The sequence below is a fragment of the Muntiacus reevesi genome, chromosome 2, assembly GCF_963930625.1.
Source record: "Muntiacus reevesi chromosome 2, mMunRee1.1, whole genome shotgun sequence".
Lineage (NCBI taxonomy): Eukaryota > Metazoa > Chordata > Mammalia > Artiodactyla > Cervidae > Muntiacus > Muntiacus reevesi.
The window spans coordinates 149,628,345-149,650,026 of NC_089250.1; the positions used below are offsets into that span (position 1 = coordinate 149,628,345).

Genomic DNA, 21,682 nt, shown 5'->3' on the forward strand with positions numbered 1-21,682 from the left:
TTAGTATAAAATAGTGTCAAATCACAGTACTTTTCTAATCTTTGCTTTTACCATCTGAAAGGCCAAATGTTGCCCATGATGGTAGATGTGTGGGGATAAACAAAGATGTTCATGTGTGAATGCTAAATCACTTTAGTTGTATATAAATCTTTGCAGTCCTATGTACTATAGCCTGCCAGGTTCCTCTGTCCATGGAATTCTCCAGTCAAGAAGAGTGGAGTGGGTTGCCATGACCTCTTCCAGGGGAATCTTTCTGTACGGGGATCATACCCATGTCTCTTATGTCTCCTACATTAGCAGGCAGGTTCTTTACCTCCAGTGCTACCTGGGAAGCCCTAAAAAATGTTCATATATATGGTAAAATACAATGGATCCTTTAGGAGAGAAGCCCTAGCAAAGCTGTTAGAACCTGCTGGCACTGCTCATGTTGTGGTTTTTAAATATATGTGAGAAAATGGAAACTTAAAACAAAATCCTGCTTTCATATAGTTAGTACAAAAGTTAATTTTTATCCCCAAGACCGGGCTTAGTAAGGAGTCCCCTGATACGAGTCCTGCTTATTCAATCACTCAACACAAGATGAGTCTGATAAAATTAGAATCAGAACACAACACTTTCCATCACAGATCATCTGCTACTGATGTTGAGGTCAAATCGCTCAAGCCAGTCAATCAGGTTAATGAGACGAAAAGAAATTGCAAGTGAACACAACAGCTTGTTTCTTTCAGAAATCTTGGCTTCCACAACCCTTCATCTGGAGCACAGGCAAACTTGTTCTTTTCCTACCCAGGATTCAGTAAGCCCAGGAGAGAGCAGGAGAGGGAGGTTTCCCTCATGGGATATGACCGTATGTAGGGTGATGGATAGTCCACAGGGCAGATCAGGGCAGGGAGCTGTGGTTGACTATGGGAGACCCTGAGAAACTGAGATGGCAAGCTGCTGCTGAATTTTAAATCACTATTGACACAAGCTTAGAGTGCAGGAATGTTTGACACATATATGGGGTATGGAATATAATAACTGTGATTTTCCAGGAGAGTAGATCTCTAACAAAAACCACCTCATAGAATAAGCTGTGCAGAATAACTGTCAGGTAGGCAACCATTCTCAGAAAACATTCTTTCATTTTATTTGTGTGGCAATTTATTTTTGTTACTATTAACCAAAGTTTGTGATGTAGTTTTTAAATATTTTGGGCTTCCCTGGTGGCTCAGCTGGTAAAGAATCTGCCTGTAATGCAGGAGACCTGGGTTGGGAAGATCCCCTGGAGAAGGGAATGGCTACCCACTCCAGTATTCTGGCCTGGAGAATTCCATGGACTGTATAGTCCATGGAGTCACAACGAGTCGGATGTGACTGAGCAACTTTCATGTCACTTCACTTTTAAATATTTTAGGATTACTCCTAGCATATTATCACTTGTGCCCCATAAATACTGGAGTATAGAGAAGGATGGTCTCTCAGTAATCAGCAACTCCAGGCAGACTGTCTAGGGCAGCTCAGGAGCAGCAGTCAGCAGGAATGGAGCTTGAGCCCGTGTGGTTGCACAGCTGGAGAAATGCCCTGCCTCTAACCTATACGCGCACTTTCCTTTGGGATGATGTACAAAGACATGGAGGGGTGTAAGGGCTGACGGCTTCCTCTGACCCCCAGCCTACGCTGGCGCCTATAATAACCTAGTGACCACGGGCTAGGATTCCCAAGGCAAGGAGAACTGAGTCTGAAGTCTGGCCCTGCAGACAGTAGGTCTGCAACCTGAATGGGCAACTTAAGCTTTCTGAACTGCACAGTTCTTTGTAATGTAGTCTTCCTAGGAGTGCCTACTTGATAAGGTTGAACTGAAAAGAAAGGTCATACACCTAAAGAGTAGGTTTAGCACAAACCCTGGCACATAGTAATAGCCTAAAAAACATTAGCTGAAAGAGGGAGGTGGAGTTGGCACAGGTGGCATCTTGCAGAACCCTGCTTAAACTCAAAGAAGGATGAGTGTGTTTCTTTGAAGCACTTGGGTCCTGACTGTACAGGAGATGAGGATCAAAATTGACTGAAACCTCAGTACCAAACCATCTCTTGGGGATCCCTAAATAGTCCTGTCCTCCCACTGGACCACAGCAGTTTAACAAAGGGATTCTACTTGGTACTTTGTGTAGCCAGCTTGCTTCAGTGGGCAAGGGTCAGCTAAGAGGGAAGGAATACCACCCAGCCTTAAAACTCCTGACCTAGAACTTGTAACGTGAACAGGACCATTCATATAGAGGCTAACTTTCATTTGAAAGTAAACCATTTCTCCAGCAAACCAAGCAGGTCCCCTATGCCTCTTTGGGGACAACCATGCACGCATGCATGCTAAGTCACTTCAGTCGTGTCTGACCCTGTGCAACCCCATAGACGGCAGCCCACCAGGCTCCTCTGTCCACAGGATTCTCTAGGCAAGAATACTGGAGTGGGTTGCCATTTCCTTCTCCAGGGGACAACCATATACCCTAGCATAAGAGGCATTCACAGCAAACCTTTTTTAACTAAACACAGCTTAGGAGTTACCTTTGTTTTATTAGGAACCCTCTGAATTCCTCAATGGGGAAAATGTTTTAACACTTTTTGAAACTGTGTCTTAATGCAGCTTCCTTTATGTTGTTTACCCTCTTTCACTCTATACCACTTTCTAGGACCAAATCATCACAGAGCAAATCTATGAAACATACTTAAAAAAAAAAAGGAAAACAAAAGTCTAACATGATTATTATTAGTGAGATATAACAAGGAAAGAGAAGAATAAGTAGAGGGGGAGAAATCCCATTACTTGTGATAATCTGGATTGTTCTCAAACATTTCTGACCCAAAATACCTCACAAATTCATATTAAATCAACCAGCTCAACAGGTTGTTCAGGCCCGCACAGACAACCAGTATCATCTCTAAGAAGCATCTAAAAGAGGCAGCATCAGTGTAAGAGAAGAGTCTGAAGCAAACCAGAGTCTGGATCATTCAGTCATGCCCTGGTTTCTTCTTGCTTCCTCTGAACTTAGTTCTCTCACTCTCCTTTCCTCAGCTGCTAACAGGTAATTAGGGAGCTTCTTCTAGATACTTGATTTTGGATTTTATATATATATATATATTTTAGATTATATTTTTAAAGGAACACAATATGTAAGATATGTCATAAACCAACAACAGTAATAACATACAAGTTACATGTAAGTACAGGACGGCGCTGTCAGACCCCAGACTGTTGTCCACCTGTACGGTCACTCGGAAAATGCCCACATTGTGATAGACGTGTTTGATTCCATCTTCCATGGAGCTGAGGTTGACATAAGACACCGCGATGCCATCCCCGAAGTCCACCTGGATGAGTGTCCTCTGGACGTCACCCTGAAAGACAACACCAGGGGAAGGGGGGTCAGCACGTGGCTGCTGCGTCTCCAGGGCCGGAGCTTATCAGAGCCCCAGGCTAAGATATACGGCAGCCTCGGTTCTATCCTGGGAGCCTGTGTCTGTGCGATGGGATTGCTGTGACAGTCCCTGGAAGACAGGAGTCTACTAAGATGGATACTCTCCAAATCTGAAAGGCACCAACTCCCAAAAGTTCTAAGGTTTGGAAAATTGTTTGATTATCAGCTCCAACTTGATACTCATTTCCTTCGAAGGTTTTGTTTACAGTCTGGTCATCCACATGAATAAAAGGTTTCCACGTACAGTTTTAAAAATTCAACCTACCTGACACTGTCAAGGGTCACTTCCCATGTGTTCAGGATCCCCAAATTTCTGTCTTTATTTCTGGTTCTCTAACTGTGTTGGAGGAAAGACAGGGGACACCTTGCCTTACACCTTACATGACACTGGACTCAACCCTATTATTATTGATATTTAAGATAATGATGGCTAATTCTTTTGTACTTTAGTGTTTTATACTATCAAAATGATCTCACTTTATTCTTTATGGAATTTCAGTCTGGAGAAAAAAAGCAGGCAATGTTTGTTCACTTTACAGATGAGGAAGCTGAAGTGAAAGGTTTAACCATTTGTTCAAGGTTACTGCAGCTAGTTAGCTGCAGCAATCTTGGGACTTGAACCCATCTCCTTGGACTTGCATTTCACTCCCTATAGGCGGGTTAAGCATTGCCAGTTCCTCTGGGCTCAAATCCTGTCATTTCATTAACCAGCTGGATGACTTCATGTATGTCAAGCAGTCCCCTTTGGTCTCAGTTACCTAATCTGTGCAATGGGCATATTAGTATCTTCCTATTTTAACTCAAAGAGTTATTATAGAAGACATGTGAGTAATCAGTAACCTGTACAATTTGATACCAAAATGAATGACTGTAAAAACAATGCAGCTATGAAAGATCTGCTATATACCTTTTTTTTTTTCTTTTTGCTATATCCCTTTTAAAGCTTGACTGGAGTCATATGATTCTAAATTTCCCACAAGTAGGCAGGAAAAGATAAAGTCTGCTTTATAAAAATCCCAGACCTGCTAAAAAAAGTAGCTTGTGGAATTAGTTGAGATTCTTAAAGAACAAAGTTTCTTAGAAAAACTGACAACACCCAGCATGCCTCACAGATAACTCATCCTGTAACAAGTTGTGTGTGTGTGTGTGTGTGTGTGTGTGTGTGTGTGTGTGTGTGTGTGTGTGTGTCTGTCTGTTTGTCTGTCTGTCTGTCTGTCTGTTTTGTTAGCTTTCTCCATTTGGGGCAGGGTGGGGGAAGAAAACAAAAAACCTTTGAACTGGAAATGTATTTTCGATTAAGTAAGGTTCACACGGTATCATATTTTTTGAAAAGGGCAAGTTTAAAATGCTGACATTTAAAAGATTAATTCACAGGGAAAGGAAAAGCAGTTCAAATCCTATGAATCTATGTGACCTACTCTTCCAATCTGTGCCCAGCCAAGCATTGTATGAGGGCGTACACAGCAGCTAACCCTCTGTAAGGACATGGGCACAAATTCTCCCCTATGGTGGGAAAAAAGAAACTCCATTCAAAATTACAAAACAGATAACCACAAGCCCAGACATTGTACAATTACCTGAAATCCCTTCACTAATAAATACAAATGTCAGCCACGCTTGCTGACTTGTCCTTCACTTAGACAACCAAATTGGACTGCCCAATTTCTCATTCTGCTTCTGGTCAGTTTCCTCCTGTGTTTTCTGGATTTTCAACAGAGCTGCTGCTAGCCAACCCTAGGTTTGGGCATGGAGGCAGAACCCACATTAAAATCTACTACATTTTTGCAGGGAAAAGTGTCTCAGGGAAATACCAGAAGTAGCTAGGGTTAACCAGATTATCTATGGAATAGAACTAGCAATATGGTTTCTGAGAAAGAAAGAGGTTGAGAGACAGAGAGGGAAAGAAAGGTACAGGGTTCTTTCTGGAGATAAGAGTGGCCATCAGGTAGGGTTACCATCTGCAAGAAGACAGAAGGGAGATTCGTGTCTCTGCTGATTCCACTTCAGTATCTGCAGAGAGAGAGCAGCTACATGTGACTGGGGCAAGTACAGCTCCAGCTGTCTCAGATGGAGTCTGCCTTGCCTTGGTCTCTCTGTTTGGTGTCCATCACTCTCCTGCGGACCTGGACTTAGACCTCTTGTCAGTGACTTGAAACTCCTCCCAAGTTCTGCCTGGATGTCTACTGTCTGACAGCCTGATAGCAGTCCTGGTTCTCCACCGCTGACAAAGCTCCCTGTCTGGATCACAGGGGAAAGGAGGGAGCCACACAGCATTTGGGTTAGTGCACCAATAGGGCTGCCGTTAGAGCAGAGGGGCCAGGCTTTGAGAGTATAAGGTCAGGTACAAGGGTGGAGGTCCGTCTAGTCAAGGCTGTGGTTTTTCCAGTGGTCATGTATGGATGTGAGGGTTGGACTATAAAGAAAGCTGAGTGCCGAAGAATTGATGTTTTTGAACTGTGGTGTTGGAGAAGACTCTTGAGAGTCCCTTGGACTGCAAGGAGATCCAGCTAGTCCATCCTAAAGGAGATCAGTCCTGGGTGTTCATTGGAAGGACTGATGTTGAAGCTGAAACTCCAATACTTTGGCCACCTGATGTGAAGAGCTGACTCATTTGAAAAGATCCTGATGCTGGGAAAGATTGAGGGCAGGAGGAGAAGGGGACGACAGAGGATGAGATGGTTGAATGGCATCACTGACTCAATGGACATGAGTTTGGGTGAACTCCAGGAGTTGGTGATGGACAGGGAGGCCTGGGGTGCTGTGGTTCATGGGGTCGCAAAGAGTCGGACATGACTCAGCAACTGAACTGAACAAGGATGGAGATATAGATATAAGTATTTTTGGTTACCACACATTTGAGAGCCCCTGTGGATAAAGACATAGGATCCCCCAATCAAATGTGAAGTCCCCAAGGCCTTATGAAGTGGGTGGGTGCAGACCCCTTAGCACTCTGCAATATATGACAAGAGAATCCAGGGGCCAAGTCTGACGGGCGATTCACCCCTGTTGTTGCTGTTTTGCCCACTTGGGTCAAGCACACTGGATCCTGTGCTTTCAGGGGCTCTCAGGTGCTTGCGAAACCTAATACAGCTGTAGCTGCATCACTCTGGGGCTAACTGTCATCAACCTCTAACTTTCTTGGACTGCTATTACCATCTCAGGCAGGGATACCAATTCCTTTCAGAGAACAAGAAACAGGGCAAAGAAAAGAATGCCTAAGTCCTAGGTCACCATTTGATTAGACACGCCTGCCTTGCTTTAGTAGGCTTTCTGGTCATTCATTCATTCAGCCAGCTGACCGACACTTTTAGGTGTCTTTCTTGTGTCAGACTCTAAATGGGGAAAATTATGTCAAGAAATTTTAATCAACCAAGCAAAACAGATGTGGTCCACACTTTCTTGAGCAAAGAGACTGCTAGTGAGACAAGTAGACTTCAATAATTATGCAAATAAAAAGTTATTCTAGGGGATGATGTGAAAGAGAAATCCATGGTGCTGTAAACTTGTTCAGTAGGGAGAGGTGGAGAGTTGAAAATGTGACCCAAATGAGAACTGCAAGAAAGGCTACCCAGAAGAAGTGATATCTGAGCTGAGAAGGCCTAAGGAAAAGAAATTAACCAAACAAAGGACACGAGCAGGTGATGTGGAGGTGAGGAGTCCAGGCAATGGGGGACAGAAGGAACCGGATGTGCAAGGGCCCTGTGGCAGAAGATGGTGGTACAGTTAAAGGAAGCTGATGATACAGACACAGTAGGAATATGTGAAATTAGACTGGATGGGAGACAATGACATTTCAGGACTTGTGGGCCAAGTTTCCGACTTCAGTATTTCTCTTAAGAGCAATGGGAAGACCTCAAAGTGATTGAAGCAAGAGTTTGAGGGAAGATGACAGGATAATATTTTTAATTCAAAAAGATCACTCTGGCTACAATATGGAGAATGCATTGGAAGGAGGCCCGGGTATTCCAGGAAGCCAATTAGGGGACAGTTCAAGGTAGATGATAGGCAGATTGATATATGAGTTGCAACAGGAAATTGCATTCACCTTCCTGCCAAAATTAATTCCCATAGTTTACTGGTTTTGAAATCAGTGAATCTCAGTCTTTGATAACAACACTTCTTATAGAAATTAAAAGAAAAAAAGTCTGATGCCCAGTTCACATCCAAGCCCACCTCCTGGTTTGGGGCCTTTGGGGAGGATGCTCGGTCCTGCTGTGGCCTGAGAAGGTCCCCAGCTGATGCTGGGCTGCACCAAAGGTTGAGGAACACTGGTTCAGACTGTTGAACATTAGGTTTTCTTGTGATCGAATTCATCTGAAGATGAATATAGTCCAGCACAAGCTGATGCCATTGCTATCATACCTTGGCATAATGATCAAAGTTTCCCAGTACATTTTAGAATTCTTAGTGCTAAGGGTGAGCTAACAGAGTTAGGAATGAAAGAACTAAACTCATGGTTAGTGACTGATGCACAATCACAAAAGTTCCACAATACACTCAGTCAAGGTTAGTTCTCCAGGAAAACAGTGGCTGGGTAATATGAGGGTAGTTTGTATAAAGAGCTGAGATGTGTCCTTAAGGGCTGGCTGCAGTCTCAGGATCTAACACAGATGATTTTTTTCCGTTCAGTAAATTTTGAAATTTTACAAAAGAAAAAAAATTGAACACTGGACATTTCTAACTTGTTTGTTTGGCTGTTGGGACTCTGGGAGATAGCTAGGGCAGATGCTACTTCTATCTGTGACACCAGGAGACTGGAGCATGGGCAGGTTAAATGAGATGCCAGAAGTCCCGCAGCTGGTGAGAGGCTCAAAACAGGCCTAAGATGACCTGTGGTTTAACTTATCTCTGCAAAACAGGCCTTCAGGAGTTTCTTTAATTGGAATTTATTTGTGACGCCTTTCAGAAAGAGAGAGAGAGAGGTGATAACAAAGGCAAGCTTCACGTTCTTTTCTTGTTAGATTCTATTCCTAGCATTGACCATTTCCCCTCTGACAATATTTTTGCTTTTAAGTGGAAAGATGGGTTGTCGTGAACTCCATACACCATCCTAATGTCTTCCCTCTGATGGAGCAGTATCATGTTCAAGCTGTAAAGAAGACAGATAATGTGGGAAACAATAGGCATTCATAAACCACAATCACAAAAAACTAGCCAAACTGATCACATGGATGACCGCCTTGTCCAGCTCAACGAAATTATGACCCATGCCATGTAGGGTCACCCAAGATGGATAGGTCATGGTGGAGAGTTCTGACAAAACGTGGTCCACTAGAGAAAGGAATAGCAAATCACTTCAGTATTCTTGCCTTAAGAACCCCATTTTATAAGAATTGTATAAAAAGGAAAAAAGAAGTAACAGGCAAGTTTGGCCTTGGAGTACAAAATGAAGCAGGGCAAAGGCTAACAGAGTTTTGCTAAGAGAATGCACTGGTCATAGCAAACACCCTCTTCCAACAACACAAGAGACGACTCTACACATGGATGTCACCAAATGGTCAATACCGAAATCAGATTGATAACATTCTTTGCAGCCAAAGATGAAGAAGCTCTATACAGTCAGCAAAAACAAGCCAGGGAGCTGACTGTGGCTCAGATCATGAACTCCTTATTGCAAAATTCAGACTTAAATTGAAGAAAGTAGGGAAAACCACTAGATCATTCAAGTATGACCTAAATCAAATCCCTTACGATCATACAGTGGAAGTGACAAACAGATTCACAAGACTAGATCTGATAGACAGAGTGCCTGAAAAACTATGGACGGAAGTTCATAACATTGTACAGGAGGGGGTGATCAAAACCACCCCCAAGAAAAAGAAATGCAAAAAGACAAAATGGTTGTCTGAGGAGGCCTTACAAATAACTGAGAAAAGAAGAGAAGTGAAAGGCAAAGGAGAAAAGAAGGGATATATCCATTTGAATACAGAGTTCCAAAGAATTTAAAGGAGAAATAAGAAAGACTTCCTAAGTGATAAATGCAAAGAAGGAGAGGAAAACAATAGAATGGTGAAGACTAGAAAATTAGAGACACCAAGTCAACATTTCATGCAAAAATGGACACAATAAAGGACAGAAACTATATGGACTTTATAGAAGCAGAAGATATTAAAAAGAGGTGGCAAGAATACACAGAAGAACTTTATACAAAAAGGATCTTCATGACCCAGATAACCATGACTGTGCGATCACTCACCTGGAGCCAGATATCCTGGAGTGTGAAGTGAAGTGGGCCTTAGGAAGCATCACTACGAACAAAGCTAGTGGAGGTGATGGAATTCCAGTTGAGCTATTTCAAATCCTGAAAGATGGTGCTGTGAAAGTGCTGCACGTAATATATCAGCAAATTTGGAAAACTCAGCAGTGGCCACAGGAGTGGAAAGGTCAGTTTTCATTCCAATTCCAAAGAAAGACAATGCCAAAGAATGTTCAAACTACTGCACAATTGTACTCATCTCACACACTAGGAAAGTAGTGCTCAAAATTCTCCAAGCTAGGCTTCAACAGGACGTGAACCGTGAACTTCCAGATATTCAAGCTAGATTTAGAAAAGGCAGAGAAACCAGACATCAAATTGCCAACATACGTTCGCTCAGTCGTGTCTGACTCTCTGCAACCCCATGGACTGCAGTACACCAGGCCTCCCTGTCCATCACCAACTCCTGGAGCCTACTCAAACTCATGCCTATTGGGTCAGTGATGCCATCCAACCATCTCGTCCTCTCTCATCCCCTTCTCCTCCTGCCTTCAATCTTGCACCACCTTTATGGCAGAAAGCGAAGAGGAACTAAAGATCCTCTTGATGAATGTGAAGAGGAGAGTGAAAAACCTGGCTTAAAACTCAACATTCAAAAAATGAAGATCATGGCATCTGGTCCCAGCACTTCATGGCAAATAGATGGTGAAACAATGGAAACAGTGAGAGATTTTATTTTCTTGGGTTCCAAAATCACTGCAGACGGTGACTGCAGCCATGAAATTAAAAGATGCTTCCTCCTTCGAAGAAAAGTTATGACCAACCTAGACAGCATATTAAAAAGCAGAGACATTACTTTGCTGACAAAAGTCCATCTAGTCAAAGCTATGGTTTTTCCAATAGTCATGTATGGATGTGAGAGTTGGATAATAGAGAAAACTGAGCACCAAAGAATTGAATCTTTTGAACTGTGATGCTGGAGAAGACTCTTGAGAGTCCCTTGGACTTCAGGAAGATCCAACCAGTCAATCCTAAAGGAAATCAGTCCTGAATATTCATTGGAAGGACTGATGCTGAAGTTGAAGCTCCAATACTTTGGCTGCCTGATATGAAGAACTGACTCATTAGAAAAGACCCTTATGCTGGGAAAGATTGAAGGTAGGAGGAGAAGGGAACAACAGAGGATGAGATGGTTGGATGGCATCACCTACTCAATAAACATAAGTTTGAGCAAGGTTCGGGAGTTGATGATGGACAGGGAAGCCTGGCGTGCTGCAGTCCATGTGGTTGCATAGATTTGGCCACAACTGGGAAGACTGAACTGAACTGAGTTACTGATCAGGAAAATCTTGTGCATCACTGAGAGGTACTTGTTAGGTATTCAATCTCATAAATAACAAGCCAACATTTCTGAAACACAACTTAGACTGGGAAATATCTACATTGTCAAATAAACTTCTTTAGACATAATGCACTTAGTATTGTGCCCTAATATAGACATATAACTGAGAATACTATTCCAAAAGAAGTTCCTAAGAAAGGACCGAAAGCCACATGAAATCCATATGGGTATTCTCCAAGGGCAGCACTGACTTCTGTAATAGAAAAGCAAATAGATCAAATGACCGCAATGAGGCCAAGATTAACCTGAGAAATGAAAGGTGTGTGAACTTATCAGTTCCTGTAACAGGGCTTTAGAGAAAAATGGGAAAACAAATGCTACAGTAACTCAACACTGACAGCCCTGGTGCAGAAATGAGACTCCAAGATGCTCCGGCAGTCATTAGGGAGCCACTGCAGATAGAAACTGGACTCGTTTGTCAGAGGCTGGTCCTTGCAACGCTCAAGGGCAGGCCTGACAAAGGCTTCACTGAAATTCAGTCTTGGAAGGGACTTTAAAGCTTATGCAGCAAAAACTGCATTGAAGTCAATCACCCATAGTATAACCTGTTTGCAAATGCATGTCCTATAAGTCTGTATGTCTATATATGTTTGCATGAGCATAAATGTGGTGGTTAAAATAGTCCAGTCTGTTAACACTGACTACCCCAGGGGTGAAATGAAATGAGGGGGCAGAGGAAGATGAGCAGGATTAAAAAAGAAGAGTAAAGGAGGAGAAACAAATATTTCACCAAATTTAAAAGGAGAAGTGGAGTAGGGCATGACACAAGAAACAGCACGAAACACAACACCCTATCCACCCTGTTACTGTTGACATTTAAACGCTGACTGAGTACAAGGAAATAACCAGGAGGTAACACAGATGCTGATGATGGGGTACAGCCAACTCTGGCCTTAGATTTCTGCTGTTATTTTAGTGTTCTTCTGATCACCATATTCGAACAACATTGTCACTGGGTAACATTAAATGCCAGAAGCAAAAATCAGACATTTCAGCCTTTTCTTCTTATGACTAAAGGTATCTGGGCAGGGTGGAAGGTGTGAACCAAAAATAATATACCTTTTGGGAATGTAAATTGGTGCAGCCACTATGGGAAAATAGTATAGTGGTTCTTCAAAAAACTAAAAATAGAATTACCATAAGATCCAGCAATCCCACTCCTAGGTATATATCTGGATGAAGCTATAAAAAAGATACATGCATCCCTCCATACGGAGTATCGCTATTCCCAACAGCCAAGACATGGAAACGACCTAAATGTCCATCAACAGATGAATGGATAAAGCAGATGTGGTACATATACAGAGTGGAATATCTATAAAAAGGAATGAAATAATGCCATTGGCAGCAACATGGATGGACCTAGAGATTATCATACTAAGTGAATAAGTTAGAAAGAGAAAGACAGATACCACATGATATCGCTTCTATGTGCAATCTAAAATATGACACAAATGAACTTCTCTATGAAACAGAAACAGACTCACAGACATAGAGAAAAGCCTTGTGGTGGCCAAGTGGGTGGGACCGGGGGAGGCATTGACTGGGAGTTTGGGATTAGCAGATGCAAACTATTATATACAGAATGGATAAACAATAAGGTTCTTCTGTATAGCACGGGGAACTATAGTCAACATCTTGTGATAAACCCTAATGGAAAAGAATATGAAAAAGAATATACATATATAACTAAATTCCTTTGCTGTATAGCATAAATTAACCAACACTACAAATTAAGTATATGTCAATAAAATTAATTAGAAAACCAAAAAATAATCCTTTGCCTTGTATGTCCTACTCCAAGATATGAGACTCAGATTAACAACTTTAGATTCAGATTGGCAAGGTCTCAGCAAGAAATGGAAAAGGAGAAAACTATAGCATAATGTTGCTCTGGTCTCCAAAGAAGAGATTTTGTCAACTGGTGTAAAGGAGTTCATGGAGAGAGGTGTTATTTCCCTTGTGCTTATTCAATAAGAATGAACTCTGGCATGAGACTTCTTACATGAACTGTGCAAGTTAAGACTGTTCTAGAATATCCCCTGATGGTCACTGAGGGAAAAGAGAGACCACATTTCTCAAAAGTTTTCTGTCCCAGAAATAGTAACAACTGTTTTCTATATAGTTGCGCAACAAATCTTCAACCTTAAGACTCAGTCCTGAAAGACTGTTAAAATTTGTCTAGAGTCACAAGATGAGTTTGAACCAAGCTCTTCTTAACTCAAGAAGAAGTTAACTTAAGGAGTTCTGTGAACTTCTTTTTCACAGAAGATAGATACACATTGTGTTCATTGCCAGATGGACACTGAAGAATGAATTGACTGATAGGTAAGACCCGAGAGTGATTGCAAGCTTCAGTAATGAAAACTCTTCACAGGAGTGCCAGCACAGATCAAATTCTACATTAAAAAGTGGTGTAAGTAGATCCCAATGTAATACACTGGAATACCATGGAAACTACAAAATACATTTGTAAAGACCCATGGTAATATGAGTGCTTGCAAAGAGTGAGATGACTGTAAACAGGAATCAGCTGCTGAAGCCGTGTTGGACCTGCATTGCATAACAGCCAACAGAGTCCTAGCACAGGACACGGCCGGTCTATGACAAGCAGCAGCTGCACACGCGCTGTCTTCTGTTCCTAGGTCTTGGTCCTCTCTGGCAGCTCTTCCAAGAGGTATTACTAGTACTGAAAGCTGAGGCTGCCTCACCAGATGAGCTAGGACAGTGTTTTCTGGGCTGGTTTGAAGCATGCCCTCTGGGCTTCTTTTTAATTTCAAAACTGAGCTTTATACATAATTCCAAGATATCTAGATACTGGCACAATTGCAAAATATAAAATTATCCTCCTCCTCTTGCCTATTCAGAGATGCTTTTCAATAGCAGAGACATCTCTCCAAATGTGCAGACCCTCGGGCTTCTCTGAGAGTAAAGGCAACAGTGGATTTGGATCCTTTGACTTTAAGGGAGAACATTCACAACAGTATGGAGGGTGGTCCATGGGGTTTTGTGATTTCACTAGAAAAATTTGGGTTGACAAGGCCAGTGATACCAGAGAGACCGGATCGTGGACCCACCAAATAATCTGACTGGGTGAGCACTTCACCTTCTTTCTGACGAAATACAGATGGTTAGACCCTTCTTTGAGAACTATGTTTCTTGGAGCTTGCCTAACTAAATATCCAGATACTTCCGGATCTAATGCTCAGACTAAGAACTTCCTATTACAACATCACAAAACAGTTTACCTTCTCACTTACAAATAAACTGTAGCACCATGCATCTAAATGAACAGCAAATTTCCAAATTCCCTTTTTATGTCTTCTATGCTTGTCTGAATAGAACAGAATACTGTAAGTCAACATTTGGCTTGTATAAGTAGATAAATGATTATAAACAGAGGCCTCCTTACTCCATCCAGACATTGTGGTATAGAGCCATCAGAACCTTGATTCATCACGCTTTTGAAACCTTTTTCAGGTGGTAAGGGGCACTGCTATACTGTCTGCCACCCCTGCATTGTGGCTTCAGGAATCACCCCGCAGGCTTTAGCAGGAAATCTCTGGGGCTGCTCAATGATGTACATTGTGTAAGTGGTTTTGAATGATTTTAAAAAGTCACTCTAAAAGTAAACATTCAGGTATGTGATAAGAACAAGCTGCATTTTAAAAGAAAGAATAGTAGGAAGATTCCTTTAGGAATAAACCTATGTTTCCTTTCTAGTTTTAAAATATGTAATAAAATATGTTAACCTTATTAGAAGAAGGAACAAAGAGAGAAAAGTCATGGTGAATTCTTTGAGAAAACTGTAGAACAAGGATGAAATTTGGAAGAAGAAAGTTCAAATTGCTCATAATCGTGCCACCCAGAGATTACATTTTTACACTGGTGAATACCACACTAACCAATGATACTGCATGTGCGTGCGTGCGCGCACACACACACACACACCCCCCCAACACCCACAATGGCGGCAGTGGAATTATTACACTGTGTTATGCTATGCTGTCAACATCTTTAAATAGCTTTCAGAACTTCTATATCTAGCCATCACTTGGTAGATTTGAGTCATGGGATCCTGTCTATAAAATGGATATACAGTTTCTTGCCATGGATGTCACTTCCTCACTTAGCCAAGTTATTCGGTTAATGAGATTTCAGTGACTTTACAGAGGTCTACAGGGGTATTATGTGTGGAAGAAGTGCCCTACAGAAGGCAGGTGATGACCTGGAAGTTAGAAGACACAGTTAACTGTCCTCTGAAATGCATTTTACAATTGGACCTCAATTCCTTAATCTATAAATTAAAGATGAGCAGAATGGTGATGATTCTAGTTGTCATTTCTAGACCAGGTAACCCGCCATTTTAATAATTCTACTATTCTTTCAATTAGTGTCAGTGGACATCCACAATATCCCAACACCTCTTCAGGCTGCTGAAATACTCTCCACTCTCAGGTGAAGATGCAGAACTTATCCGAGTGCTGTGATGGAGATTTTCCATTACAGGTGAATGGTGGATTATGCGGAGGAGTGAGCGGGTAAAACAGAGAGCCATGGAATAATGAATGACAGAATATGAAGCCAGAAGCCCAAGGAAGCTCTGCACGTGGGCAAGAATTGTGTGGCCCCAGCCCTGATTCAAGGGGTGGTGGGCCCCTGCGGTGGAGGGCCTGAAGCAGACAGGTTGAAAGACAGAAAATCCAAACTGAAGACGATTTTATGACTCCGGCCCCTGGGATGTTCACTGTACTGAAACTCTCAGTAATGAACCAAGTATCTCTCTTTGCTTGTCAAGGCCCACTGAAGTGCTTTGCAAACACCTATTCTCTGAAACCCTAAAGGACAGAAATACACCAATGCACGTGGAACTGGTACTGAGGGAAGAGAAAAGCGGAACCTTAGAGTTGCTAACCTGAATTCAACCTGAACTTCAGGCACCAGGCCTCTGGCTAAAGACAATCTATATTGCCTGCCTCATTTCCTTCTTTCCTATTTAACCCAAAGCAACAAGGGAGAAGAAATGAAGTGGCTCAATTACCTTGCTTAGAGTCAAAGAGAATAAAGCTGCATGGAGTAAGGAATAATACATGAGAAAGCCTCTTAAATCTCCATGGCTCATTGAAATCAGCTTCCATTCCTTTGTGTGGAAGAAGAAAACAGCTGAATCTTCTGAGTCAGATCTGGGCTGGCTTAGAAAGTGATAGATAGCTGCCTGGACTTAACACTTCCTGTGAACTCTTCAGGCCAACTCTTTATCCAAATGAAAAAGTAGGTCAGCTCCCTTTATCAATTCAACAGATGAGTGTCTCTCTCTCTCTCTCACACTCACACACACACACACACACACACACACACTCACACACACAGTTATCAAAAGTCATCTTTTTTACCATCTGATGGTGGGCAGCATTCTGCAAAATTTATGAGGTGTTATTATACTGTGGTTACTTTTATGTGGCTGTAAGTCTTTCAATGTATGTGAAATTACAGCTCATTGAAATCCATTTAATGAGGACACAGCCTTCACATTTCCAAGTTAAATCTCACAGAAGAAGTTATAATCATGAATTTTCCTTATTAAGTTCCAGTCTTTGTATGTAAATTGAAGTATTAAAACAATGAGATACGGATCAAAGTTTTTAATTTTAGTCCCCTGCCTCAGATTTAATTTAAAAGTCTTAAATTATGCAGTGAATTGCATCTCTTTATTCTTACAGCTGTTTAAAACAGATTTAATTATCTCCCGTAACATGCAGATACTACTTCCGCCTAGCAGTCCTCTCAAATGACTGCCTTCCAAATCACTTTTGTTGAGTTCTTAAGACTGATTAGGGCCTTCACCATTCATCCTGTGCCTTCAGGTTGTCGCACTGGATTTCTCTAGAAAGCCGAGTTATCACATTGAAAGTCTATAGACTCATTAGGTGCTCATTAGTGGTCCAGGGGATATCCATCTTAAGCAAGTCTCCAGACAGATGCTACCACTCACTGGATGCTGCTGGGGTCTCTCTGCAGAACACTTTTGATCAGCTTCCTAAAATTCAGGAGCCATTACAAAATGTAAAATGTTAAGCTTCTTAAATATAGCTTCATGGATTCTTCCTCTCCCCTCTTGGTTGTTCCTGGATCCTTATTCTTTGTCCTTAAGAAAAAAAAATGATGCACAAATGCATATTGTAGTGTGAGTGTGGGTGTTCACATGGCTGTGTTCGTGAATCCTCCCCAATGAGTAGGTCTGGGATGGAAGCAAGACTGGCTCCTTCACCTTGTTGCTTCCAATGAAGATTCTTTTATTCTCATATATTTGGAGAGAACCCTCAAAGCAGCAGAGATGGGGTTTCTGACAAGGGGACTTATCATCAGCATTAACAGAATTCTGTTGTTCTCTGAGTAACAAAGCTGTATGGTTTCGAAGGATTTGTGTATGGAGTCCCTGTGTCACCTAGATGTATGTGTATGTGGGGGGTGTGGTAGCCTCACATGCCATTTACGAAAAGTGATCACATTTCTTGCATTTCTCAAATTGGAAAAATTTTGGCTCAGGTCCCAACTATCATACACGGAGCTATAAGCATCAGTGCACCTTTGATTATCTACAGTCAATAAGAAGTTTTCTTTGCTCCGGTTTTAGCAAGATTTTCATTGATATTCTTATGTTAGAATTAGGACATGCACTAATACATAAAAAGGAAGGGCTTTAGACTTCAGATGAAGACTAACATGTTTAGGGTTTTATTCGAATTTTAAGAGCCTTTTCAAGTTTAGGCTTTATCTCTACTCTCCTGGAGGAAGCGTATTCAAATCCACACACATTTATTGAGTTCCTACCAATATTGCAGACATGCTAAGCAGAGTTACAACCAGGCAGGACACAATTTATGTCTTAATAATATTGATCATTTACTGGGAGATGTCAGAAAAGAGATGGTTGCTAGTATATATTAGTGATATAGATATTTATAATGATCTAAAACAGATTTTATTATAATGTATCCAATAAATTATTTTTTTTGTTTTGAATAAATACAAACTACTTAGTATTTTCTATATTGTATGCTTAAATTTCGACTTAAAACTTGATACAGCAGAGGTCCTAGTTAGTCCAAAACATGTAGCTCCACAAGTTGAAATATGTCTACTCATAAATGAAAAGTATTTGAAGGGTTTGAGTTCCTATAAGGTTGGAACTTGTAAAATATTTGTTGAAGAACAAATAAACACACATACATAAGTAACTGGTGGAATAGTTGACTCCTCCGGCCTCTAGTGCTTTATTGATACACAAAGTGGACATATCTTATGTGGAGGGGGGCGTTATATGTAAGTAACTGAGGACAAAGATAGGGTAGGTTCGATCCTGGGTTGAGAAGATCCCCTGGAGGAGGGCATGGCAATCCACTCCTGTAGTCTTGCCTCGAGCATCCCATGGACAGAGGAGCCTGGGGGGCTACAGTTCATGGGGTCCAAAGAGTCAGACACAACAGCGACTAAGCTCACACACACACACAGCTGAGGACAAAGGTGGAGGGGGTAGCATCAGTCCTTAATCTAACCTAGCCCTACAGCCATGAGACAAACTCGGAGAAGAAAGTTGAACCAGGAATAAACCATGAGACGCAGAAGCATGATCCTTGGTGTCCAAATGATAGAATATTATCCTGGCTTGGAAATCTTCTGCCCACATCTCAGTAATCACACTACAGTGTCATGTCAAAATGTAGCTGGGACCTCTTGTGGCACCTGGAGGACTTGCCACTTTAGGGGCATCAGAAGCATGGCATTAATATCCCCACTGTTATAAAGAACTGGCGCTAAATATGAGAGCAAGTCAGACACTCTACTCAAAGTAAATTTAGGAACAAATTGAAATGAGAAGTGAATTCAAAAATTTTGAAGAGGATGTAGAGAATACATGTATTACCAGTAGCATACATAGCGATTTTTTTGTTTTAAATTTAATTAAGCAATATTATAGCCAGATTCATACCCAAGACTCTGGAGAAGTTTGGTATACATAGATGTTAAAGTCCTCAAGCACTGCATTCATATTCTGTTTTCCAACATTTTTTTAGAGTGGATAAAACAGTGTTAGAAATACTGTAGTCATTCAATAAAGGCAGTTTCGCAAAGAGGAGGACACCCAAGAGTGGATTCAGCTTCTCTCATTGCTGAGATGGTTTTCAAGAAGCTGATTTCAAAAGCCATGGATATTCTCAGAAAATCCAGGAGGAAATCTTGGTTTACATACAGATGAGTGGGATGGTGGGGTGGACAGGAGGAGGTTCAAAAGGGAAGGGATATATGTATACCTATGGCTGATTCATCTTTAGGTTTGACAGAAAATAACAAAATTCTGTAAAGCAATTATCCTTTGATTAAAAAAAAAAAGATGGGTAAAAAAAGAAAAAAAAGAATATAGCAGCAGCCATAGCCCAACTTGGCTTGGACATAGATAATTCTGCCTATTCTTTCTATTCCTTGATCCTTGTTACTACCTGCCCCAGCCAAGCGTTTCTAGGAAGCCTTGGGAACTGCATGAAGTTCTTTGCCAGAAAAATGGTTGTTTCCACTATAGAGAAGTGATAGAAAGGCAGGGTACCATGGGTCCTGGGTTTGACTCCTGGCTCCGTTACCGTAGCTGGCTGTGTGATCTTAGGTGAGTTACTCTGCCTTTCTGTGCTTCCACTGTACCATCTATAAAATGGTAACAGTAATCCTTATTTACCCGCTGCAGGATCTATATGAGACAATCTATGCAAGCACTCACAAATGGGATCTTTTTTTCAAGTCTCAATGCTCCCCAGGATCTATAAGACTTCCTGTTCTGAATTTCACATTGCTTATCACATGCCTCAGCTCTGCCCGCATATGTAATCCAGAGATTAACAGAGAACTTGATGTTGTTTCTGTAAGGAGAGTTTGTGATTCAGGACCACAGAATCTCACAATCAAATGTGAGCTTTCTGGGACCTCCTGATATGGGGACAGTACTTAAGGCTTTGTGCTCTGTGCTAGGAGACAAGAAAATCAAGGGGCCGATTCTGACAGCTGCAGGCAGTGGATTCATCCTTGCTCTTGTATCTTTGCCCATTCAAGTGGAAGGAACTGACTTGTTATTTTTTTTCCCCTTTTTGTGCCCAGAAGGCATGACTTTACACATCTTAGAACCAGATTCCCCAATTTGTTCCCACATCACTCAGCCAAGTTTGAGTTGCCTGATCATCCTGGTTGCATGGAAAATGACATCAAATAGATGAGAGCCTGGCCTCTGTCCCTGGAGGGTGCACGCAGGTTGGAGCTGACCAGGACTGATTTCTTATTTCAGATTTTCCTCTACTGCATTCTTCAAAATGAAATAAAAATCTAAATTCTGAATCCTGCTCCGGCATTGATGTCTGTTGCTTCAAAAGATGATGTTCTTCTGAGTTTCATAATCAGGTTCCTTATGTCTTTGGGAAATGGGGCTTCAGCTTCACCACAGTGTATAGGATTAGTCTGGAAAATAAATATCTCCTTAACAGTTTCCTGTTTCCTTACCGCTTAAAGATCTAAATACCAAGTATTCTATTTTATTTGAATTTCTAAAATGATTTTTAAGTCAGCTTTTTGTTGAACATGCTATACATAAAGAAACATATGCATACCATTAAATATACAACCTGAATTTTACAAAGTAGATGCATTCATTAATCACCAAGAAATTTTAAATTGCGAATAGTCCAAAAACTGTCCCTGCCACTCCCCCTCCAAATGCTAATACTTATTCTCATTCCCATCAACGTAAATCAGCTTTGCTTATTTTTCTTCAGTTTAACTAGGTAGACATATAATATGCATTTTTTCAGTATGATTCCTTTAGCTCAATATTAGCTATGAGATTCATTCAAGTTTCTGTAGGTAGCAGTAGTTTGTTCTTTTTCATTGTTGTATGGTGTTCCATTTTATATGTATATTGTCATTTATTTCTCTGTGCTAATATTGATGTTTATTTTCAGTTTTTGAGCTCTTAGGAATTCCTCTGCTATGCATATTATTTTGCATATATTCTTATGCATGTTTGAATGCATTTCTCTTTGTTTTTAAATTTTATTGAAGCATAGTTGGATTTACAATGTTGAGTTAATTTATCCTGCACAACAAAGTGATTCAGTTATACATATGCATATATATATTTACTTTTTCATATTCTTTTCCATTATGGCTTATCACAGGATATTGAATATAGTTCCCTGTGCCAATAGGCCCTTGTTGTTTACTCATCCTATATATAATAGTTTGCACTGTATGCATTTCTGATGAATATATCTTTGGAGTGGAAATGCGGCGTTGTGCATGTATTCAGGTATAGTATTTCACGTCAAGCTGGTCTCCAGGGTGCCAATCTACACTCCTAACAGCACTGGATGACTGACCAGTTGCCCCAACAGCACCACTTGATACTGTTAGTCTTTTAAAATACCAGTCTTCTGATGGGTACATAGCAATAATTTATTATAGTTTTAAGTTGCATTCTCTAGGTAAGCGGCGGTGTTGGTAATTTTTTCATATGGTTATTGGCGATGTGGTTACCTTCTTTGAGATTTCTAAATCATCTGTACATTTTCTACTAGGTTGATGGAATTTTTCTTA

At 41.1% G+C, this 21,682-nt stretch overlaps 1 protein-coding gene across 4 annotated transcripts in view; it reads right to left on the reverse strand.

Annotated features, from left to right (window-relative positions):
- SORCS1 (sortilin related VPS10 domain containing receptor 1) overlaps positions 1–21,682 on the reverse strand; it is a 571,273-nt gene that overhangs the window by 56,554 nt on the left and 493,037 nt on the right. For all 4 annotated transcript variants that reach the window (XM_065920116.1, XM_065920114.1, XM_065920117.1 and 1 more), the window contains exon 19: positions 3,186–3,372. In XM_065920116.1, coding sequence (XP_065776188.1) covers positions 3,186–3,372 — 187 coding nt within the window. The remainder of the gene's footprint in view (positions 1–3,185; positions 3,373–21,682) is intronic.